General features: G+C 41.8%; 1 protein-coding gene across 3 annotated transcripts in view; it reads left to right on the forward strand.

Annotated features, from left to right (window-relative positions):
• lrrfip1a (leucine rich repeat (in FLII) interacting protein 1a) overlaps nt 1-23,940 on the forward strand; it is a 50,988-nt gene extending 27,048 nt beyond the window's left edge. The window contains exons 3-14 of one of the 3 annotated variants that reach the window (XM_078286072.1): nt 2,494-2,544; nt 10,937-10,963; nt 11,396-11,521; nt 12,158-12,229; nt 13,234-13,404; nt 14,088-14,180; nt 15,304-15,448; nt 20,880-20,929; nt 21,900-22,020; nt 22,143-22,222; nt 22,310-22,414; nt 22,529-23,940. In XM_078286072.1, coding sequence (XP_078142198.1) covers nt 2,494-2,544; nt 10,937-10,963; nt 11,396-11,521; nt 12,158-12,229; nt 13,234-13,404; nt 14,088-14,180; nt 15,304-15,448; nt 20,880-20,929; nt 21,900-22,020; nt 22,143-22,222; nt 22,310-22,414; nt 22,529-22,636 — 1,149 coding nt within the window. In that variant the 3' untranslated portion in view covers nt 22,637-23,940. Of the gene's footprint in view, nt 1-2,493; nt 2,545-10,936; nt 10,964-11,395; nt 11,522-12,157; nt 12,230-13,233; nt 13,405-14,087; nt 14,181-15,303; nt 15,449-16,628; nt 20,680-20,879; nt 20,933-21,899; nt 22,021-22,142; nt 22,223-22,309; nt 22,415-22,528 lie in introns of those variants that run through there. The other 2 variants (XR_013505133.1, XR_013505134.1) reach the window with 2 other exon arrangements.
• Nucleotides 23,941-24,090: the final 150 nt, after the last annotated feature.

Consider the following 24,090-nt stretch of genomic DNA (forward strand, 5'->3'; position numbering starts at 1 on the left):
CTGTGTGTGCATTCAGCTCCAATTCAGGCATTTCTCTACCTCTTTACAGATGTTTTGGGTTTTGATTTGTGTTTTTGGGAAGCTTTTATATTGTACCAAGTCTGCCTTTGAATTCCACATAATTCCCGTTAAGGCTTTTTACAAAATAACAGATTATAATGTATCAAAGCTTGGCCATTAATGATAATCCACTTATTCAAAGCAGCAGTGTGCCTGTTTGGGTTTGAATCTGCATGACCATCTGTCCCTTTGGTGTTAGACTGCATGGGTTTTACTGTGTCGTGTTTACTACTTTAGCTACTTTAATTCTAATTATCCCACATAATCAGGAAAGTTCAAATGCACCAGTGAGGATACTTAGTACATGACTTGTATTCTCTCAATTTGTTTTTTCGACTACAATAATCTACTTTTAATGTACTATTATTGCAGAGGTTTTAGGCTAAAATTTAACGTTACAGTAGCTCTACAACAGTAAGACCGTTTGCATGGAGTGGACAAAGCTGCAGCGTCAGGACAGAAGCTGATTGTGTTTGTGCAACATGTGTCTTGTTGACTGGATTACTGGGTCACTGTGATGGTTTTAAGTGCATGCATGGCTGTGCGTGGGAACCGATGCTGTGAAGTGAGCGTGCAAGCTTTGGAAAAAGTTACCTAGAATTGACAGTGTCTTATTTCATTTAAAAAGGGCATTGTGAAACTATGTAGAAATGTAACCAACAAGTGGGTGGTATATTTCTGAGCATGCTGGCAAGCTATTCACCTCAATGTTCCCTCTAAGCCAGTCGTGTTCAGTTCTGCGCCATGGAAGAGTCTGCAGGTTTTTGTTCCAACATCCAATTCCCTGATTTGATTAACACAATGAATTGCAGTCCTTAGCACGTTTTGAATTTGCATGGTGATTCATAGGGGTCTGGCTGCAAGCCTATCCATCGGCAGTTATTTTGGACAGATACTATCTGACAAACTTGATTGGATGGTCGATGTAGGTGGGACAAACCTGTTTAAGACGGGCGTTACAGAGCGTGACAACAACTACCAAAATGGCAGCGCCGGCAAAGGAATGATTGGAATGGATGATGGCAAGCTAGATTTAGCGCTTTCGTCAGTCCTTAAAAAACGTAACGGCATCGATGAATTAAAACAGAAACAATCAGCATGTTTAAAAGCTTTCCTAAGAGATCAGGCTGTCTTTGCGGTTCTTCCCACTGGTTTTGGCAAGAGCTTGATGTACCTGCTTGCACTCTTTAAAGGCGTCATAAGTAGGTTTGTCCCGCCTACATCGACCATCCAATCAGGTTTGTTGGACAGTATCTGTCCAAATTAACTGCCGGTGGATAGGCTTGCGTCCAGACCCCTATGAATCACCATGCAAATTCAAAAAGTGCTAAAGACTGTGATTCATGAGGGCTGGACACCAGGCAAAACTTCAGCCAGAGAAGAGAAACTAATCAGTGAAATCAGCTGCTGTAGCTTTTGGCCGAAATGAAAACCTGCAAGACTCTTCCATGGCTCAGGACCGGACACGACTGGATTAGAGAGAACACTGACCTCAAACCTCATGTTGTACCTCAAGAGAAGGTTACCTCCATCCTCCATCTGTCTGCTTGACCTTTGACATCTCTCTCTTCCTTCACTTCCCACATCTGCTCTTCCATCTTCACCCCCCCTCCTCTTCCTTCCTCCAGGAGGACAGTGAGAGATACTCACGCCCTTCACGGATAAACACGGTTTGTAGCCCTCCCTCTCTCTCCATCTCCTCTTGCCTTTCCTCCATAATCCTGCGCTCCACCACTTGGGGAAATATTAAGTTATAGAAACATCAATACTCAAAGACTGCAAGGTGCAACCAAGTGTCTAATGTTGGCTCCAGTGTGATGGGCCTCATGTATAAAAATGCTTCCTCATTTAAAAGAAATATGATTTAAAAAAAAAAAAGTATATATCGCAAAACATTTGCAAAAATCAGTATAGTCTGGTCATGACATTTTTTTTTCTTTTTTTTTTCTTTCGACTTGAATTTGGTTGGAAGCACGACATTTCTGCACAAGAATAATAATAATCTTTATTTGTATAGCACCTTTCATACACAACATGCAGCTCAAAGTGCTTTAATAGAAGGCAAACAAATCAAAAAATCAAAAAAAAAAAAAAAGGATATAAAAGAACAAGCAAAGTGCATTGCATTAAAAGAATAAAATCAAGTAAAAGTAAATAGAATATGCAAATAAAAGAAAAGAAAGAAAAGAACCTTTTATTAATAAGGCCCAAAGTGGTTCTTGTGCTCAAGCACATGATGTCAATAAACATGAAGTTCATACAGAACACAAGCATCAGGTGAAATCTTTGAATAACAATATCTGATCACTAACCATGTTTCATTGCAGCAGGTCACCTCCTGTTATTCACTTGTCATGACTGACCGTCAATCATACATTGTTCCCATGCTCAAAGCCCTAACCATCCACTCCCATGTCTCCCTCTCTCTCACAGCTGTCAGACGACGATGAGCGGATGTCAGTGGGGAGCCGGGGCAGCGTCAGGGTCAGTATCACTCAAACGCCGCACGCCTTTCAGTTCCACTCGCTTCCCTTTGAGGCTTTTCTTATGAAAAAGAAGACCGCAATTAATCCAAGCTGGCACATAAACGATAATCCAATTACCATTCACTGTGAGATTCCCCTTTGACCTCCTGCCTGGTTGGTTATGTGGAGGTTCAAGGCAGTGCGTTTACACCCAGTTAACTTAACAGGGTGCTATCAGTGCGGGTGGCACCCCTCGGTGACGATGTTCTGGTGTCTTTTGCACAGTCGGATCTCGATGCAGTCGGGGCCTATGGTGGAGGGGTAAGGGTTTCTGCTCTGATGATGAACCTGGGATCAGTATTTATCCCCTCTGCTTGAAAGTTTGTTGTGTGAGTGGGTCGTCGTTTGACTAACAGTTGGTTTGTAGTTTTTCTTGTCAGTGTGATCAAGTCAGCGACTGGCTTTATACAGTAAGGAAGAATCAATAACACTCACATTTAGACATTTAATGGACTGGGTTTTATTTTCTGTCACTGAGAAGCTTTTATATTCTATGCAATATGGCAGTGAAGGCTTTTTATGGTTTGGTATTTTCCAGTTCTTGGGCTCAGAGGGAGATGCATGATACATATTTTTGATTGAGTTGAAGTAATACTTAGAAAACAATACGTCATTTTACAGTTGAAAGAAATTCCCCCAGTTTGGTCAGTTACATCTGCTATTGCCAAGGAACATTGATTACCTTGGGAGCGATTACATTTGATTACTTCAAAAGAACGCTATGTTTGTCCATGTAATCCTGTTGATGTAACTGATGTACTATTATAGAGCGAGCTTGTCATCCGCTCCAACCCAAACACACAGTCGGCTCTATTTTAGGCTCTGTTATGTCTCCAAATATGAAGCAGTATTTCTCCTATGGTATGTGCTTGTGGAAAATACTTAACCTCAGATGAATGTATCAGATCTGAATATCTGGCTTAGTCAGTCCAAATAGGTGAATCAGGTAGTGTTGTCTGGTTAATACAGTCTGTCCTTGTGTGCGAAATATGCTGTGTTTGCTACCGTCTGGATCATTTTGTGTGGATCAGTGTCAAGAATCCATTGTGTATGTGTGTGTGTGTGTGTTGCCTGTGTTTTGCATGTGTTAGTAGTGTAACGTTTGATCAATCAGTGATGAATGAGGGAGCATGGCCAGCCACCAACTAATAACAACAATAATAATAATAATATAATTATATAGCTTTTTTCAAAGAAGTTTTACAAAGTGCTTTACGAAGAATAAAGCAATAATTAAAGTAATTCAAGCAAGCAGTAGAAATGCCATGCATGCTGGTTTTGCGGTGACTTACACAATGAACCGACTTGTCCAGACACCATGGCATCCATCTTTACTCTTCTCCCTCTCCTTTCACCTCTTCCTCTCATCCTAAGGGCTCCTCCTCCCTCACCTCGCATAAGAAGTCCAAGAAAAAGAAGAAACATAAGCACAAAGACAGAGACGTATGTAAAAGCTCAAACAAACCGTGACTGTACAAACGGCCCGCACACAAATCACAGTGATGTTTCTCACTCATGCGCTTGTTCTCTGTTCACAGAGCAACGGCTATGATGATGGTTACAGTGCAATATCCAGCCGGGTTAGTAGTTGTTTGTTGAACTGGATAGTGTAGTCCAACAGTTATACAGTCACTTGCATTTGGCTTGTTATAGAGAAAGGAAATGGAAATATCAATCAGATTTGTGCATGTTCGCACCTGGAGAAGGAGAGTTGCAGATGGGCTGCATGCTGTTATATTCATGTTTTGTTGTGTCTCGCTCTCAGAGCTCCAGACTCAGTGATGAGAGCAGACTGTCTCGCTCCTCCAGGCTAGACCTGACGGTGGGTGTTGGCCGCCCGCCTCTGATCCTTATGACTGAATCTCTGTATGCTGAATCAACATAAAAATATAATCTGGCTTTTGGTTTGATGAGCCAGATATGCCTGCTTTGTTTTTAGGGGGGAAACTGTTCCGGTAATGCTGTGGTATGAGTGTACACTCTTCAAAAAAGATGCAGATTGGAGTTTTAGTTATTCAAATATTTCTTGGAGGCAGAAATAATCTGATTGGTTGAGTTAAACTGCAGTGGGTGGAGCCAACGGCAGGTAAGTTGGCTAACTGGCAACTTTCAAATGACAAAGAAGGAATTCTGGTTAAAATATAAATAGAAAATGTAAATGGCAATGACTTCTTTTATCATTCTTTCATTCATGATTTCAGGCCAGCTGTTAACATAGATACTAACCTTATTGGCCAGAAAAACCTTCTCCTTGGCCCCGCCCATTTAGGTTTAACTCAGCCAATAAGATCATTCCTGCCTTTGAAATGTCTGTATAACTAAACTTTCAACCTGCGAAAAGGATGTGGAACAGTTTTCCTTTAAACCCGACTTTTGTTAATATCAGCATTACTTTTCAAACCAATACATGTTAATACCAGCATATGACGTGTCAGTAGGTTGTTGTGTTGAAGCAGCGGTGTGTGCTGTCAGACGGATGTGTTGAAAATGACATATGGTTTCAGTAGCGCTGTAGTGCAGCACAGCTCAGGTTTGATGTGTCTCCTCTGTGCTCCTGACTGTCAGAGCTCCAGGCTGAGTGACGACAGCCGGGTTTCTCGCTCCTCCAGACTGGACCTGCAGCCGGTGGGTCTCTGCACTGCAAACTGGCTTTGTGAAAATACGAGTCTGGCACGTAACACTTACTAACGGCCTGCGGTGCCCATTTCTGTCACTTGGTGTGGTGCGCTGTGAAAATTGTGTTCCATTTTTTATTTGCGCATGGTTTTTCTGTCACTGTTTAATGTCATGTCCATTAACAAAATGAGTTTTAATCTCAACTTGAATGAAAATGAAAGAGGCGTGTAGTTTATGGTTCTCACCTCCAGCATCCCTCCTCGTTCTGTTTTAATCGGCATCTTCTAATCAAGGTGTCCCTTGTCATTTTGATTAATTCTGCTATTGTGTGATGTACTCAGGAGTTAGATTTTTTTTTTATTTTGGCGACAACAAAAGTGGTCACTGCATTTTTGCACTGCACTTCCCAGAGATCACCTGTCAATCAAACAGTGTGGGCGGTACTGTGACGTCTTTTTCCTCGGATTTTCTGTTGATGAACTTTGACTTTCTGTAGGTGGCGTTATATCAGTCGGCGATAGAAAGTAGCAAAGTGAAAATGTATTTATATGAAAATGTCATGCATTATTACTTTAACTGGTTTGTGGTTTTGCTCATGTGCATGTCCCTGGTTTGCTCCATATTCGTATCAGATGTGAAGCTTGAGTGTGAGTTGCATTGCACTGATTTGCTCTACACTTGCATAGAATGAATACAGTGATGAGGTGAGTGAATTACAAGTTTGGTGAAACGTTTGGTGACTTTTTAAAAATGCAGGCCGTTGTTTCTTAGCTTCCTGTCGTGTTTCTTCATTCCCATCTCCCTCCCTCTGTCGGCCTGCTTTCTCATTCCCTCCCTCCTTCCCTCCCTTCTCCTCCTCCTAGACATCTTATGCTTCTTCTGACTTGTACGGCCTCAATGGTCTGTCGTCCTCCAGACAAGCGGGTTCAACTTACAATGGCTACCAGGTCTGTACACAGACACACAGATGGACAGACGCACACAGACACATATACACACATACAAACAATTATGTCCACTAGGTGCTTTATGGGCAGCAGGCTGTCAGAACCATCCGCCCTGTGTAAGTGACCTAGAGCAAGACACTGAAGGGGTTATTCATAAAACTCACTGACATGGTTAGCGTGATATTACAGGCTGAAACCGTCACAGTAGAGTGTTTTTATAAATGTGAATAATCTGATGAATTCTGCATTTTAGTTTTTTGTGTCACCACCACCCGCTTTTTATAATTTGCATAAGGTCTAAGAAACTCAGAAAAGCACACCGCAGTGCAAAAAATACCACCTCCATATTTTTTTTAAATGAATGTATTATAATTGTCACGTATTATATCTGAAAACAAGTTTAAACATAAATTGATTTAAAAAAAAAAAAAACAAACATGTTATATTGTGTCATAGGGCTTTATCTTTTTCATTGGAAACTAATTTGCATGAATTTGCAGTTATTATTTAAAGTTGTGACTGCAGTGTTGAAGGCGAGTTCCCATGTAATTTGATCAGGCTCCTGACAGACACTGCAGTTGCAGCAGCAGGAGTTCTGCAGGGGAGAATTACGTCTTTCTCTCCTGTTCTGACAGATTTAGTATTCAGTCCATTGAACTGGCACACAGGCTGGATATTCAGAGTCGGAGTTAAATGTGGAACGCTAAATTAACCTGTCGATTTTCATTGGCTGCCACCTGGGCTATCTCTAAGAATAATGTAGCCATATGTGGCTCCATTAGTGATCACAACCCGGATACATTTATGAATACATTTAAATTACTGAGCTGCAGATTATGCACCACAATACTGTTACCATTGAGTTTTATGAATAGACGCGCTATCCTGTAGCTGGCCCTGACTTCTGACCTCTCTGTGGAGGGGGCAAGTGAAAAGAGGATCAATAAAGTTTCACTGTCATTCATTCATTTAACACCAGAATGACAGGGGTACATAAACAACGCAATTGAAAATTTCTGGGATCTAATGGCTGTGTGATTACCGTCTTCAGCTCCAAATCTCTCTCTCTCTCTCTCTCTCTCACCCACACACACGCACACACACACACACACACAGAGTTTTCTCATGGCTCCAACCTGCTGGCTCCTGTGTTTTAAACATCCTGTTGGATTCTTACTTAGTTTCCACTTCCTCATCCGTTGCAGCTCTCCAGGTCGCTCAGTCAGATCACCTACCAGCGCCATCATAGGGTCGGTTCCATTCATTTCACCTTTCACCTGAACTTTTACCCACCATAACTTCCACCCAGACCACGTCACTTGTACGATGCTCATACTTTCCCACCAGTGTTCTTACGAGCACCTAAAATTGAGCATGTTTGTGTCAAGAAGAGCAAAGGATTTGATGATTGTCTCACACGGGCTTCCAGTGATGTTTGGTCACCTGAACAAATTAGCTCTAACCCTTTGATATTCAAGCGCACAGCATTGACTTCAATGGAAGGGAACCACATGTCAAGCACTGCAGGCGGGGTGTCAGCTTTCTCACCATGCACTGGAAAGCATGTAATCAAATCTGCGTCAAAGAAATAGCGCCGTACATTCACACTGCCGATGCTTCAGCGTACTCCTCTTACTCTATGTGTGTGTGTATGTGTGTGTGTGCATTTGTGTGTGACATCTCATACCTGCAGAGCTCCTTATATGAAGACGGCCTGTGCGGCGGGTCGCGGCGCGTCACTGGCGCCAGCTCTCGTGTAAGATTTCCTGGAATTGTGGCTTTGTTTGGTTCGGCGCACCTGAGTGTAACTTGGTTTCAGCGTGAAATGTTCCTGAAAAAGTAGTTTGTTCCCCCTTGATGTTTTACACTCTCCCATCTAAGACTTAAGTGAATGTCAGCTGTCCTGATTGATGATGCTAACAGTGAACTAAAAGAATGACGGATAACAGATTCAGTGTGAAAATGGATCTGGCGTGAAATAATGGAATGATGTGTGCGACCAGTTTGAAATTGTTTGACTATAGTGTGCAGTAGAGTAACCAGATTTTAGTGGTGTTTCTCCCCTAGGCTTTTGGAAGTTTGTTTTCTTCTAACTGCTGCATGGGACTTGTTTTCAGGTCTTTGTTTGTGTCTAATTTGTCAGTTTTGCTCATACGAATTGGTGTTGGAATCTTACTGAAATGTGTTTTAAGTACCAAGTTGATATTGGTTTAAATATCTAATTGTGGCGTCGATCGTCTCCAGCATGGGTGTGCTATAGTACTGTTGAAATGCAGATTGTTCTTTGAGCGCTCCCCTCCCTCTGTGTGTGTGTGTGTGTGTGTGTGTGCATGTGTGAATATTCCTGTGAGTATGTGCATGTCTAGACAGAAACATGACGGTGTGTTTTCTCCGCAGCCCTCAGAGTACAGTAGTTATCGCAGCTCGGGCTCCAGAGCCTCTTCCAGGGCCGGCTCGGCCCGCGCCAGCCCAGTGGTGAGACCCCCCGCCCCCTCCGCCCTGCGTCCCTGCAGCCCCGGGGCTTCACACTCACACAGCACCACTGCAGTGTTTGTTTCAGATGAATTGGCCTATATGTCATGTGTGCAGATCACAGGATGACGAGGCTGCACGCTGCTTTGGAACCACATAAGTGGATATGTGGCTTTCCCACATCCGCAAAACTTAATAGCCATAAAGCAATTAGACTAAAAAATTGGTTTATGATTCCTATGATTCTGTGTTTTCCATGTGAGGAACTCATAATTAGACCTCGTTAATTCTGGGAGTTATGCTGTCTCAATTATGTAATTTGCTTTGCAAGTAGACGTGATTTGCAGGGGTTGGGAGTGTTAAAGTTGATTTGTGCCATCTGCAGACAACAGGCAGGTATTTCTTGGTGGTTTTGTGTAGTGCAGTGGATAGAGAATGACAGTACTTTGTTTTAATGTTAGTGAACTATGAAGTGAAGCTCATTCTGCTGCTGAGCTCATTGTAAATCTGGATAAAAGCATCACATAAATGCCTGAAATGTAATTGTAAAATGTAAGTCCACTGTCCTCATGGTCATCAGTCCAGTTCACTGAAGTCTGGACAAGCTACAGCAGCTGATTGGAGCCGTCTGTCTCAAGCCTGCATCATCTGACTGGGCTTTAGTCAAGGCTTTCAGTCACGATGGGAAACGCATTATGGGATGATACCAGATCAGGCCAAAAAACAATCTCACATATTGCCCTGTGTCTTTGGGATTTAGTTGCACATTTTTCAGTCACACACAATAGAGGTATGGGCCTAGCTTTTGTAGATTTAATGCAAGTTGCTCTTGACTTTCATGAAATTCAAAATATTTCATCAGTTCATGAAGCAGTGCCCTGACATCAGAATAAGTCTTGTACTTATCAGTAATTGAAAAGTTACAGTGATGTCAAAGACGATTTGACAAGTGTAGAAAATGTTACAGAGATATTATCTTTCACAGTAATCAATTTATCACAATTCTCAACCATGCTATCTAATCCCATACAGTACATTCTTATTCATAGACGATATATTGAAATTTTGCCTACAGGATGCATTCATTCATATTTTGGTTGTGGTTTGATATTGTTAATTCACATAAACATGCAGCTAATCTGATCATTTGTCTTGCTCTCCATATGCATGACAAAATGCAAGTGATTAATAAAAACATTTGATTCTGTGCCTGTGTTGACGGCACCAGTGATTATTTTAGGTGTGTTGGCTCAGAAGCAATAGTTCACAAACACCATCAAAAGGGAGGCCTAAAAGAAGAAAATTAAGAAGCTGAGGTAGTAAAATAAAACATTCTTTTAATTTGACATGGTGCAAAATATGAAAAGTAAAGACAGAAAAATTTAAGGAAACGTTTCCGCCCATCAGAGCACTATTGATAATTTTTGTATTCACATTTAAGTTTTTGCACCATGTCATATTAAAAGAAGCTTCTACTATCTCAGCTTCTTAATGTCCTTTTTCGGGGCTCGATGCCCTCACTGGCTGTTGTTTAGAAAATGCAAGTGGTGACAGACTAGCAGTGGTGTTGACAGACTGGTTTGTTGTTGTGCTCCGCCCCCTGGTGGCTGCTGTAGGACAACTGCAGCTCTGTTGCCAGTTTCCTGAGGAGCGCGGCCAGCAGCAGCGGCCTCCCCAGGGACCTGGACGACGTTACGATCCCCGACTTTCCTGATGTGAGTCGGTTTGGAGGCCGTCTTTCCTCCCCTTTGTGCACTTAACCCAAAGAGGAGGGATGATTGTGCTGCACAGAGTCTGATTGATTTGTGTGTTGACTGAGCATGGAGACTGACATGAAGCGTGTGTTTTTCTGTGTCAGGTGCTGAGCAAACATGAACTATGAACTGCTGTTTGGTGACAAAACATGCTGTTGAATGGACTATAGTGTGGGGCTAATGTTAGGTTCACCTGTCATCAACTATGTGTGAATATAATAATGAAGTAGTGTTGATACTAACTTTAATTTCTGAAGGAGTATTGATGTCAGTTGTGTACTAATGATTTGCATGGTGTTGCCTATATTGAAATCAGCTTGTTTCTTTTCCTGGTTTATGATTAGAAGGCAGATTTCAAGCATGGAGTCATTGCTCCATCTGTTGGTCAGGAGTGTTTTTTATTAGATGGAGGCTTCTTTGTAAATATTCTCGTCGATGATGAGGATTTTGGGACTGACTTTCTCCCTCCTTCCTCGGTGTGTCTTGGCCCTGTGGCCTTTACATCGGCCTTTGGAGTTTAGGTTTGGTTTGTTCTGACAGTATTTTCTTTTGTTCCCAACAGGTGGAGGACAAAGATTATCTTGAGAAGGTGAGTGGATCACATCACCAAATGTAATGTTGTCATTCAATGTGCTATGAAGTGGAAATCAGAGTTTAGTTCATGACACATGGCTCTGATTAATAAAAAAAAAAATAAAAAAATATTGGGTGGGAGTTTTGTGAAGAGTTGGAGTGTGCTTTGCTTAACAACTAAAAAAATATATATTTTTACTTCATGGGGTCTATTAATGGTGTGGTTGTTTTGTACTTGGATACCATTTTCTACCATTTGCCATTTAAATTATTTTCTGTATTTTAGGTGTTTAGTGTTGTGTTACATAGTTACCCTCTGATATGTGTTGAATATATTATAGATGATTGTCTGTTAATATGTTTATTTTGTTATTTTACAGCATTTTGTAACATTTTGTAAGCACTATATAGTTATAATCATTTTTGCTGTCATTCTTCTCTCCCTCAGGGATCTCGAGCAGCTTCTGCCTTAACAGCAGCGACCCTCACCTCCTTAGGCGGGTCTTCCTCCCGGAGAGGAAGCGGTGAGACGGCTATAACCGTAGACACCGAGGCCTCCATACGAGAAATCAAGGTAAATCTGCACAGATGGAGACGACTAAATGGTTCCATGCACAGAATTTGAATGGAGAGAATGGACACTTCCTGAAGGATCAAGGTTTTATCTTTATTTGGTACACAGAGATGGCTGTCGGAGGATTTTGATGATATTGTCATGGAAATAAGCATTGATTCACGTGTGGACAGAGACTCAGACAGTAGACTGTTCAACACAGCGGATATTTAGCCAGATGATGATTTTGATTTGAGTCTCACACATCTAATGCATGCTTTAAAGGGAAAATACACCTTAACACATAAGTAAATTACAACATTGACGACAATCTGATGTTCAGTCCACCCTAGGATGCTTGTCCAAGCGTGTTGGAAATGTTTCCTTTAATTTCCAACATTATCAAGCCTTCTATGACAGCTGTCTCAGGTGTACCAGTCAAACAACCTGTTGACCTGACTGGGAATCTCCATTTCCTCCAGTCAAGCTCTGTGTTTCCATGTCATTTCCATCCTCTCTGCGAAAACGTCTCTGTTACTGTTCTCTGTTCTCATTGCTCTGTCACCCAACTCTCCGCTTCACCTTTCTCCACGCCGTCACGCCACGCCACGCCTCTCCTCTCCTCTCCACTCGCCCCTCCCGCACTCTTTACCCCAGGAGATTCATGAACTGAAGGATCAGATTCAAGATGTGGAATCCAAGTACATGCAGAACCTCAAAGAAGTCAAGGTACAAGTCTGAGCCCCTCTAAAAAAAAAACGTGCAACTCCAGACTCACTGTCATTAACCAATGGGTTTGCTGTCCCTAACTTGCACTGGTTGTTTGGGGCTTCTCTACTTTTAGGTAAAGAATATGTACACTGTTAACCAAATCATTAAGTCAGTTCACCCAAATAGCACAAGGAATAGTTACATGAGATCCTGTACATTGGTAGAAAAGTCAAAGGAGAGACCTCTTCCGCCACAAATCAATCAATAAATAACTGAATGCTTTCCTTAAATTGATGAATAGCTTAATTCATCACTTTCATACTGAAGCAGTCCTGCAGTTTCTTACTAAACTCAGAACTGGAATGTAGACCTGCAAACATTTGTTTTAAACTCCCTTAATTTGCCTGTATTTACTTCTGATAGGCGGACTGAGCACACTATGTTTTCTAGCAACACACTCATACAGTCACACACACTGACACACCTAACACATCTGCAGTCTTCTGTTATTGGTCTCTGGACAGTTTGGGGGTTAAGTGCCTTGCTCACGGGCGCACTAGTGTTGGTGCTGCTGTTGAAGAAGTGCAGACTGTTGCTCATTCACTTCCCTTGTGCACATTTTCCAAACTGGTGTGCAAGCTTGAAAACTGGCAATCTAACCAGCAAAGTTACAAGCTCACTTCTCTAACCCGCATGTTACTGTCATTCTTCCATGTGATGTGTGTGTGAAATTTTTATTACACTTGCAAGCCGGGGGCGAAATAGTATTTTTCCATTTGGCCAGATGTATGATGAAAGTATACTAATTTGACTTCCAAAATACTTCCCTGTGACTGTCAATTGATTGCATTGTCCTATATGGCAAGCTATATCCATCTGGCACTCCAAGCATATCATTTGCAGGTATTATGTAACAGAGGTAAGCATACCTGGGAGTTATTTTTTTTTATCAGTGTGTTATGTCCAAGGCAGCACCCACCTGTGCTCATACATGTGCTCTCTCTTCCATGACTCCTTATTAGGACGCATTAGTGGAGGTGGAGGAGAAGTACCGCAAGGCCATGGTGTCCAACGCCCAGCTGGACAACGAGAAGAACAACCTGATGTACCAGGTGGACACGCTGAAGGACTCGCTCATGGAGCTGGAGGAGCTGCTGTCCGAGTCGCGCCGCGAATACGAGGAGAAACTCAAGGTACAGCAGGCAGAGTGATGGAGAGTCTTTGAAACCGAGGATATGGATCAAGTCATATGACACTGGATAGTTTTACCTAAAATAAAAGGTTAATGAAGAAAGGGATTGGATAGAAAAGATTGTTCATTGTAGGAATAGGAAACCTAACTTCAATGGATTAGCCTGGCAAACTAGACTTTTCTGACAGAGGACATGAGAGAAGAAGGGATCAATTTTGTTTGATCTTTTGTTGCACTAAACTTATTCCACTGCAAGCTCAAGTGGTGTGAATTGGTTGTTAAATAGCTGGATTTCTAACAACAGTTGTTGGGATCTGGTCCATGCAGTGAGTGTTGTGACGGTGACACCGTAATGACACCAAAGTAGAGTCAAGTACTCTTCAGTCATTCATCATTCATCAAGTTGCTTCGATCAGAACAAAATCAAGCCACTACAAACTCTTAGGATAACTCAAAACTTTAAAAAGCAACATTAAAAAGTTTTCCCACACTGTTTTGGGTGGGCTGGTGTGTGTGTCTGTGTGTGTATTTGATTGACAGCACAAAATGAAAGCAAACTGTTTAAAGTGGGGTAACTCATGTCCTTAGTTGACAAAATGATCAGTGTTTAGGAAATGAACTCTTCGTTTGTTCTCCAAAAGAAGCCCGGTTCTTCGTTGTCAAGCCTTCTCTTGTTCCTCACAGGACTTCGAGCGAGAGAAACATGCCCACAGCGTGCTGCAGTTCCAGTTCAGTGAAATGAAAGAGACGCTAAAACAAAGCGAAGAGCTGCTAAATGTGAGTACAGGAGTCCCATCTGTTCCCAGGTGTGAATGTGTGTGTGACTGTATGAGTGTGAAGCAGAGTGCAGAAAAAGAGCATGCATGCTCAGCAAACCTCCCCCGGATAAATTAAGGTGTTACAAAAATCAACAACCAGCTGCCTTTCACTTCTTTTTTTTCTGCAACAACGCTGCATGTAGGGGTGCAGATTTCACAACTTTCCTGTCTCTTCACCTTTATGCTTGCACTGTTTTTATTTCTCTGCTTTCTCACTCTTCTTTTCCAACTTTTTTCCCCCCCTTTCCTGCTGTTTAGGAGATCCGTCAGCTGCGTATGAAGCAGGACGGTTTTGCTAGGGAAATAGCAGACCTGCAGGAGACGGTGGAGTGGAAAGATAAAAAAATTGGGGTATGACCTATGAACCCTGACCCAACGGTTCTGCAATTTATTGACTTCCACATGTCTCCCATTTACTTTTGACCTGGCAAACATTATCTCCTTTGCTTGAAACTGTATGCTTTCTTTTACTTTCTTATCACTTCTTTTACGCAAATTCTCCTCCTTTTCTGCACTTCATCTCTGCCACTCGGGGGTTTTGCTCAGGCCTTAGAGCGACAGAAAGAATATACAGATGCAATCCGAATTGAGCGAGATGAGCTCAGAGACGAGGTGGTCAAGCTGAAAGATATTCTGAAGGTACTGAGTCAGTGTGAAGTCATTATTTCTCTCTTTCAATTATGGTCTTATACTCGCTGCTGCATTCCTTTTAGGACTGTACATTCAAGCTGCTGTGTGTAGTTTTAGGAAGTAAATTTGAACCTTTAAAATGTCCAAAAAAAAGCTTATGATATAGCTGTAGTGCTGAATAAAGTTTTCAAAGAGGAAAACTTGATCCTGGAACATAGTTTGAAGCTAGAAAGTAATTGATAAGTAATTATTTGGTCCTATCCTCCCACTATGCTTATAATACAAAGATCTTCCAGTTTTACCTTTTTTGCCTCACATTGTTTTCGAAAGGCATTTTTTTTGGATATGTGATGATTTTCTTTTATTACCAAAACCAAATAGTGCAGCTTTAATTCTGGACTCAGTTTCAAGGTGTACGACAGAGCTAATGTTTGCTTTCTTGTTTTCTCTAGAAACATGGAATAGTGTTGGGACCCGATCTGAACATCAACGGGGACGTGGTTGAGGCAGAAACTGAGGGGTCGTCCAGTGGAGAGCCTGCCACCCGCCTGGCTCAGGATTCACAGACTTCCCCGACGGAAGGGAACAGCATGCTCGGTAAAACACATTGTGGAAAAATTGATCAATGCATGCTTTCTTCATGCATAGCTCAGCACAAAACTAGCCTAAGGGGTTCATTCCAAAATGCTATATACAGTGTCCATTCTGAAAAACAAAAGGGTTACCTCTTTGCTCAATTATTAAAAAAATACAGATGATTGAATGCTCTAAAATGTCACTATTTAGTAAATAAAGGGCTCAAAATAAGGAATAACAAATAATATTGAGTAGTGTCAGTTGTTTCATATGCTGGATATCTCCTTTTGGAATGAACTCTTCCGTCCTAATACTGTTCAGTAGTGTTATGCTCCTACAGTGTTTAGACCTGCTGTGATTTGCACTGACCTTAAGCCTGCACGTTGCACATCTTGCGCTCAATCTTACATTTCACTGAAAAAGCCATTTCTTGCCTTCAAAACTGTGTCTTCATTACTAACTTTTTTTCTGTCATTATTTTCTCTTGCACCATTTTCATTATTTCAACTCATCTCCTACATTTCATTTCCAAACCCAAGCGCACATTGTGTGTACATTAAGGTTTTCTTAGTGTGAAAATGCTGACAGGTATCTAGTGTTATATTGACAGGGTTGAATGACAGGTCTGTGCAGGTTTTGGGGTCTGGAAAGAGATTTATTTGTAGCATAATTTGGCTTGTTTGATTTGGTGTAGTAAATTCAGATAGTAGTAGCTGTATAGACTAGTGATGAGATTTTAATTGAACTATTCCATATACATATTTCCCTCTAAAACTGGCATCAGCATTGTAGTGCTTTACCTCTTTGCTTATTGACGATCAGTAACCTAAATGACACACACACTGATTCTCAAACACCGTACAACACCACTGCAGTGATTTCAAGACTAAGAGTTTTAGATTTTGTCAAAGGATCGGCCTCTCCTCTATCTTTCTGATGCATCGGGGATCAAGGATTTCATTTCGGTGCTCTTCTCTTCGTCCTCCTTTTCTTCTTCTTGTTTTTTGGCTTTTCTTGGCCATCCTCCTCGTCTTTTTCCTTCTCTTTCTTGCTGCTGAATCAGTCTAGAGTGTCCTGCCTCTTCTTGACTTCTGCTGTTGCGCTTTTTGGTCAAGGTTAAAAAGATTACACTTTTGAAAATCATGTATCAAGTCATCATTTTTCGGCCTTTTATCACCGTCTGCTTTTCATGATCTCTCAGGCAGCGCACAAGAGACTCAATTGAGAAGTAGTGGAGAGGAAGAGGTGGATCCAGATCAGCATCAAGAAAGGCTCGAGGAAGCTAAAGAGAAAGACTTGAGCTCTGCTACACCCTGTAATCTCGCTAGTGCTTCCACACTGGAAACATCTAGGGAAGAACAACAGGCATACCTGCACACAGTGGAGAGCAGTGTTGGAGAAAGTGGCCTCAGCAATGATATTGCCAATAATAATTACTTTCCAATCACAGATGCCAAAAATACAACAATTTGCAACTCTGAGTTTCAAGAGATTGTAACAAGTCCTGAGGAAAAAGATACAGGGGCAGAAGAGGTTGAGTTGAGAGATGTAGGAGAGACAAGTAAAGTAGAGATAGGAGCTGAAAAAGTTAGTATTGGGGATTCAGAAACCTTACTCATCGAGTGTAGTGAAGACGTTAGAGAGGCATGTAACGATCTCTCTGAAGAGCAAGTAAACGCACCGGAGGAAGTTGAGGGAAGTCAATCAGCTAGAGGCAGCACAGACTCATGTTCACAGGAAGAAGTCGTAGAGAATATTATGAAAGTCAGCTTACCTGACGATTCAACCCCAGCCACATCAAACACAGAACCTCAACATGAGCCGGAGAATGCAGAAGAGGCAGAGAACGAGGAGTTAGAGGAAATCTCCAGCAAATCTCAGCCTCAGGGTGCTGCTGCTACAGGCAAGAAGAAGAAAAAGAAGAGGAAAGGCAAGAAGAAGAAGGGAGGGAGTCGGGAGGATGAAAAGCAGAAAAACGACGCAAAGGAAAAAGGTATAACGGAGAAGGAAAATGGCAAAACAGAGAAAGATTTAGAAACGGAGAAAGATTTAGAGTCGGCTACAAGAGATAATGGTCCTGCAACAGAACCTGCAATTGCCGATTCTCCCGTTGAAACCCTGAAGGAATCAAGGATGGATCAAGTTAAGGATGAGCAGGACAAGCAACATATTTTGCACACCGAGGAAGTAGAAGCAGTTGAATCTGTAGTGACTCCCAATACAGAGTCCAACCTCAGTACGACTAATCTTATCGACAACTCCAAAAGTACTGAGAGCACCGATGACCATGATGGAGAATGTACTTCAAATGTAGATAACTCTAAAGATGGAACAGACGTCCCAACTAAGACTGGTGTTGTTCAGGTTGAATCAGAAATTATTGATAGCGCAACGGATGAAGCCGGGTCTGTTAATGAGGTTGAATTAGAATGCACAACTAATAACGCTGAAAACAGCTTTGAAACCGCAAGCACTATGGCAACCACTGAGGCTGAATCACAAGATCCAAGCAATGCTGATGCAGCCACGGACAAATCTGAATCCACAAACAACTCTGAGAGGAAGGAAAACAAGTCGGAGGCCTCATCAAACACTGATATCTTCTTTGATTGTCTTGAGAGCTCACCTGGCTCAGAAGTGCCAGTGGAGTCCAATCAATCCACAACCGTGAACTCAGGCAGCGACGATGCCATCACGGTTTCTGTCGGAGGACCTTTGGAGGAAACGGAGACGGTCAAGGATGAGGAGGAGCCAGTAGTAGAGGTGGAACAGAAATCCTCTTCTTGCATTGTCGCTGCTGCCGATCATGATGATCATGATCATTCCGAGCCAAGACTAGAAGAGGCAGGAAAGGAGGAGCTGAATGGAGAATTGAGGGAACCTGAAGATTCACTGCAACCTGACAACTCCTCAGTGCCATTTTCAACAGATGGAGACAAAAGTGACAATGAATCATCAGTGAACTACTGTGATGCATTTGTTGCTGAAAAGAGCGTTTCAGAGACTGTAATCCAAGCTGAACATTTTGATGATGTATCTAGCTGTCCAGTAGAAAGCCAAGATTTGAACTCACCACTCATTCAAAATGATGAATCAAATGATGAAGTTTCCTTAGAAACAGAAGAGAGCGATACCATCACAATTTTGCAGACAACAGACTCTGCAAAAGAAGTTGTTGAGATTGGTTCCTTTGTCGAGCAGGACGACGGCGATGGAGAACCGGCTATTGCAGAAGATCCTGAACATCAAAACAGTCAAGACGAGCAGGAAAGTGCGACATCTCCTTGTCTGATGGAAAAGCAGCAGCACGAATCCAACAAAGATGAGCCAGAGGATAAGAATTCATCTCAACCCCCCCAGCAGGACAGCGATGAAGAGGACGATGAAGATGAGGAAGGGCAGTCGTTTGACTTTGATGACGTAGATATGGAGGCGGCTGTAGCCGTAAATGTCGCTTTAAAAACGCCACAGGAAGAAGTTGAGAAGGGAGTGGAAAGCATGTCAGAGGAAGACGACAATGGTAATTCAGTGCCGTCCCAATGTGATATCGAGGCAAATGAAGACACAGAGCCACAGCTGCAAACACAAGAGGAGCCGGTGGAGAGCAATGAAGAGAAGTGTAGAGTTGATGAGGGTAGCAAGGTAAACACACAAGATGAGGAGTTGGGTAGTGAGTCTCAGGACGCCCCAACAAGGGATAAAGAGGAATCCACATCTGAAAAGGGGGGAGATGAGTGTGAGGAACAGCAAAACACAGCGGAGAAAGAAATAGGTGTTGTAGATGAACCAAAGCACATTTTAGAGGGAGGAGAAGTTGGGAATGTGGGAGAGCTGGGTGTTGTAGAGAGCAACAGTGTTGAGGAAGTAAACCGGGAATTGTCTTTACGGGTGGAGGAAGGAGAAGATGCCATTAAGCAAGAGTTGCAGGGTGAAAAATTGGTCACTCAAAATCCTGAGGACCAAGTGGGCAGCAACGTAGAGCCACCACTATCGGGGAAAGATTCTAAAAAGAACGGCAAGAAAGGCAAAAGTAAGGGCAAAGAAGAGTGTAAGATGTCTTAGTTTATAGCTTTCAAGGTTTGATCTGCCCTGATGTGTTCTTTTGCTTTAGCTGTTTACACTTTTGTAAGAAAAAAACATATTCAAGTGCAAAGTATTTCATCACTTTTATACAGCCCAAAGTCACAGGTGTATATTGTTTTAATTAAACACACAGTCCAAATACCAACTTTCATTTAGGTCAAATGAGTAGAAAAATTTGTTGAGAGATGGTAATGTGTAAACTGCTAGATAGAACTAGATTTCACTATTAGACTTGATGACACGCCATGGAGATAAAACTGCACTTGATGTATCGGACAACATATTTATTTTGATATTGATGCACATTTTTCATGCTGCTTGTAATGTTTCATGAGTATTTGTTAACATTGTCTTTGTCGCTCTGCAAGAGCATCACAAAACTGTTTTCTTATACTAAACTGGTTAAGAAATAATCCCTCCAGGAACTCATTTATATGACCATATGATTTATGTTTTCAATCGAGGCAAAACTGTTAATTGAAAGTAACTGATTGTGAATCTTTATAGTGAAATGGCTGTTACATGTTCTAGCTGATATGTTATGCTCATGGTTAAAATGAACAATCTTTGAAAAACCTTTCCTGTTTGCAATTACTAGTAGGACTGTTGTTTTATTTAAACAAAGCCAATTTAATCTACAGGAGCTATAAACTCTGACACACGCAAAATATTGTCTGATGTTGAAACTGCATTTTGTTGCACTTAATGGGAAGGATGGTTGTGATGCAACTACAGTTAAACGACCATAAATACCTTGCCATTACCCATTTGAAATGTTGATCTAAATGCATTTTTGCAATGAAATTACTTGTATGACATGCCCATAATTAAAAAAAAAAAGTTTCAGCTCTTGGCAAGAAATGTTGCAACAAATTTCTGATCAAAATCAAACTCCATTAATGGTTTACAGTCTGTTCAGCTCAGCACATTGACACGTAGAGGTTCATATCTCCATATTGTGTCATGATGTGGTGTGGATGAAGCCCTGGTGTCTGTGTGCCCTTGCATTGACTTCCTCTCCACAGTTTCTGCATGCTAACTTTCCCCTCACACCACGCTCCATCACTTCCCCACGGATGCCTGCTCTGTTGCATGCATCAAGTGATTAAAACGCCTCCCACCCCGACCCAGCCCCCCTCCCTCCATCTCCCTGGCTCCTCCCACCCCTGGTATGTTAACAACTTTTTTTAAGATGGACTGTAGCAATTATGACTGTTGTTGGTAAAGGAGTATTAAGGCATTGTGGTGCATGATACCAGCTGCATTCGTGATATGATATTACCAAGACTGGAATGTCAAATAAGACTGTTATGAGCTTTGCAGATACATGAATTGTTGGTTTTTCAAACACCTCTGGTTTATCTTGCAGAGATCCGCCTGAGGAAACTGGTGGATGAGCGCGAAAAAATGATAGAACAGGTGGGTCAGTGATGCATCCATTATCTCAAACAGTAATATGGCAGTTGACAATGTTTTCCCCCAGCTAAACTGTCTTACATCAGTAGAAATTAAATTTAAAATCAGATGCAAAAGACAGACAAATGTGCCAGTGGCTATATATAGCAGGAGATGCAGTATGTACAGTATGAACAAAGCACAGAGGACACTGCAGTTTGACTTTTTTTCTTTTTCTTTTAGTCTGGATGCTTTTCTTCAGTGTGCAGCTCAGTTCAAATGCTGCAAACTTGCCTTATTAGAAGAAGTTTTATAATTGTTTAGTGAGGAGAGCCAATCAAGACCAAGTCCAGTTGTGATGTGTTGACTGTTGTTAGTTTTGCAATAGTCTGCAATAACTTTAAATTTAACCACTGAAACAAAAATCAAATTTAACAAAGTCTACATTGAACATCTTTGATCATGCATGTAGCCTCCCCTTGGGCCAATCAGTAACAAGTAAAGAAACATTGTAGCGCCCCCCTAAGGCCAATTAGTGTAATTTTGAAAATACTGGAATGACGCAATGGCATGCATCGTTCTCCGAAGTTTTGTCAAAATCCAATCAGTGGTGTCCGAGATATTGTGTGTGACAGACAGACGGACTTGGGCCGATCCATAGTCACTCCCCCGATTTCATTGTGGGGGACAAAAACCTGAATTCCTATAGTAGAGCCATTTAAATGTAGCATTACGGTATTCCCAATCAGGACAATGATGTTACATGATTTCATTGGCCTACAAAAATGTCTCAGGCTGCGTGGGTAGGGAGACCAACATCATACACACATAAAAAACATGACAAGAACAATTCCTCATCTAGGCCCTTGTAAGTGATGAGTTGTCATATATTCTTTGTGGATTTTTATATGGAGGATTGAGCCGCGCATTGGAAGTTGTGGTTGTGTTGTTTATCAGTTGATGTCTTATGTGTCCCGGATGCTTCCATTAACAGGTGAAGAAACTAAAAGCCCAACTGGAACAGAAGACACAGAGAAATGGCACAGAGAGCGCTTCAAGCCCAGATGGTGAAATTCTGGAGAACGGCACAGATCCCAACATACTAGAACTGCAGAGTAAGTTGTGTATTTATTTATATACATGAAAACTAGCAGTCCATTCACTGCGATATTCTATATGTTCTACTTTTACATTTGTGTATCTCATACTCAAGAATGTTTTTCCTAAATCTTTGCAGGAGATGCCAACAGGCACATAAGTGACATGAAGTTCAAACTTGTGAAGGCGGAGCAAGAAGTCACCGCTTTGGAACAAAACGTAAGCAGAGAAGGCCATATGAATCCATAGCGTATTTGGAAACACGACAGTATTCTCAATTCAGATGACTTTTTTTTTGTCTTCCAGGTGACCAGACTCGAGGGTCAGGTGACACGCTACAAGTCTGCATCAGAGAACGCAGAGAAAGTGGAGGACGAGCTAAAGGCAGAGAAACGCAAGCTACAGAGAGAGGTACGATGTGTTTTTTTTTCTTTCTTACATTACAAACATCAGGAATTCAGAACACCGGCTTGTTTAAGAGGCTCTGTTTCAATGTCTTTTATCTCTCCCTGTGTGAAATAACAGTTGCGGTCAGCACTGGACAAGATAGACGAACTCGAGTCAAACAACAGCCACCTATCCAAAAGACTGGAGAAGATGAAGACTAATCGCGGCACTGCACAGACTCCGTAGCATCGAATTTGCTGATTAACTCCACCTTCTCTCTGTCCAGCACTGGCTGATCACTTGGAAAAAAAAGAGTAACCCTGCATTTTTGGGTTACTCTCTTTTTGTCTGCCTATTAGCAACATTAAGAAAAAGGAAAAAAAATAGTTATAACCACAGAAACACAGATCACAAACACGCAACGTGCCATTTCTTTTTGTCTGTTTTGTTTTTGTCCGATGAGAATTCTTCATAGCGTTACATACACACCCAGAAATCCCTCAGGTAGTACATGTAAGTGGGAAAGCGGATGTTTGTGTGCCTCACGACTTGAGACATTATTTGATCCATTGCGATAACACAAGTTAGCAGTAGGGCCACGTGGAGTGTGTTGGGACAGGACGGCGTCGAGAGGAATCCATCCTCCTCCTCCTTTGGGGCGACATGACTATTCGGTTCTCCAGTGTAGCGAGAGACAAATATTGCACTGCCCTTTTCTTCCAGAACCTCCTGCTGCCTCTCACCAAGATTCAAGATATTTATTTGCCTTGCACACGCTTGGAGTACAGAAGAAATGCTTCCTTGCCCAGTTCAGTCTGTCAACCGAAGACAAGAGTACCTGAACACAACACAGTAAACGGAACCAACACGCTGTTTAATGCCCATGACCCCAAGAATTATGACTGTTATTTGCCTGTCAGGACATGTCTCAGACCGGTGTGCGTGTTGTGGATGAGAGGGCAAATTTGTGTGTGTTATTTCTCCTTTCCTGTTCTCATTTGCATCCAAAGCCAAAATAATAAAAAAAAAAAAAATCAATTGTGTTTGGGTGTGTATGCCAATCCACGATTCTCTACTTTTTTGTTAGCCGTTGTCTACAAAAGGGTTTATAAGTAACAGTCCCAACACAATCTAATGATAATCGTCATCACAATCAAAAATGCACTTGCAAGTCACCAGCTTTCAAATATCTGTTCCTTTATTAACATAGTAGCCTGATACAGGTCAGAGGTCGTTTTGAATGTACAGGTTGAACGGTTGATGCTTACAAACAGATCAGCTTGACCCGTAGTGTGTAACCTCCCTTCTGATAAGATAGTACCTCTAAGCTTATTTCTGTTTCATATAGTAAGTCACTGGTTGGCTCTTGTGCACACACACTTAGTTGCTGAGACTTACGGAGGAAATGTGACGACGAGGACTCAAAGGGGCGTTGATAGGAGACGCTGTGCACACCGGGGAGATGCTGCTTCACTGTTTACAAAGCTTTAAAATGTTTGTAAGGAAACTTAAAAGAACTGTAATCTTTGTGCAATAAAATGTCAAACCACGCTGAGTGTGAGTGGCAGATGTGTGTTTCAATCCTAGAGTTCTTATGAATTTGTGTGGCCATAAGCCGTTTTGCAGTAAACTGTTTATGTTCCTTCCAGTCGCTCCTGGGGAAATATTTGAGCAAAAGTAGAACAGTTACATAGCCTGAA

Source organism: Centroberyx gerrardi, chromosome 10 (assembly GCF_048128805.1).
Source record: "Centroberyx gerrardi isolate f3 chromosome 10, fCenGer3.hap1.cur.20231027, whole genome shotgun sequence".
NCBI classification, from domain to species: domain Eukaryota; kingdom Metazoa; phylum Chordata; class Actinopteri; order Beryciformes; family Berycidae; genus Centroberyx; species Centroberyx gerrardi.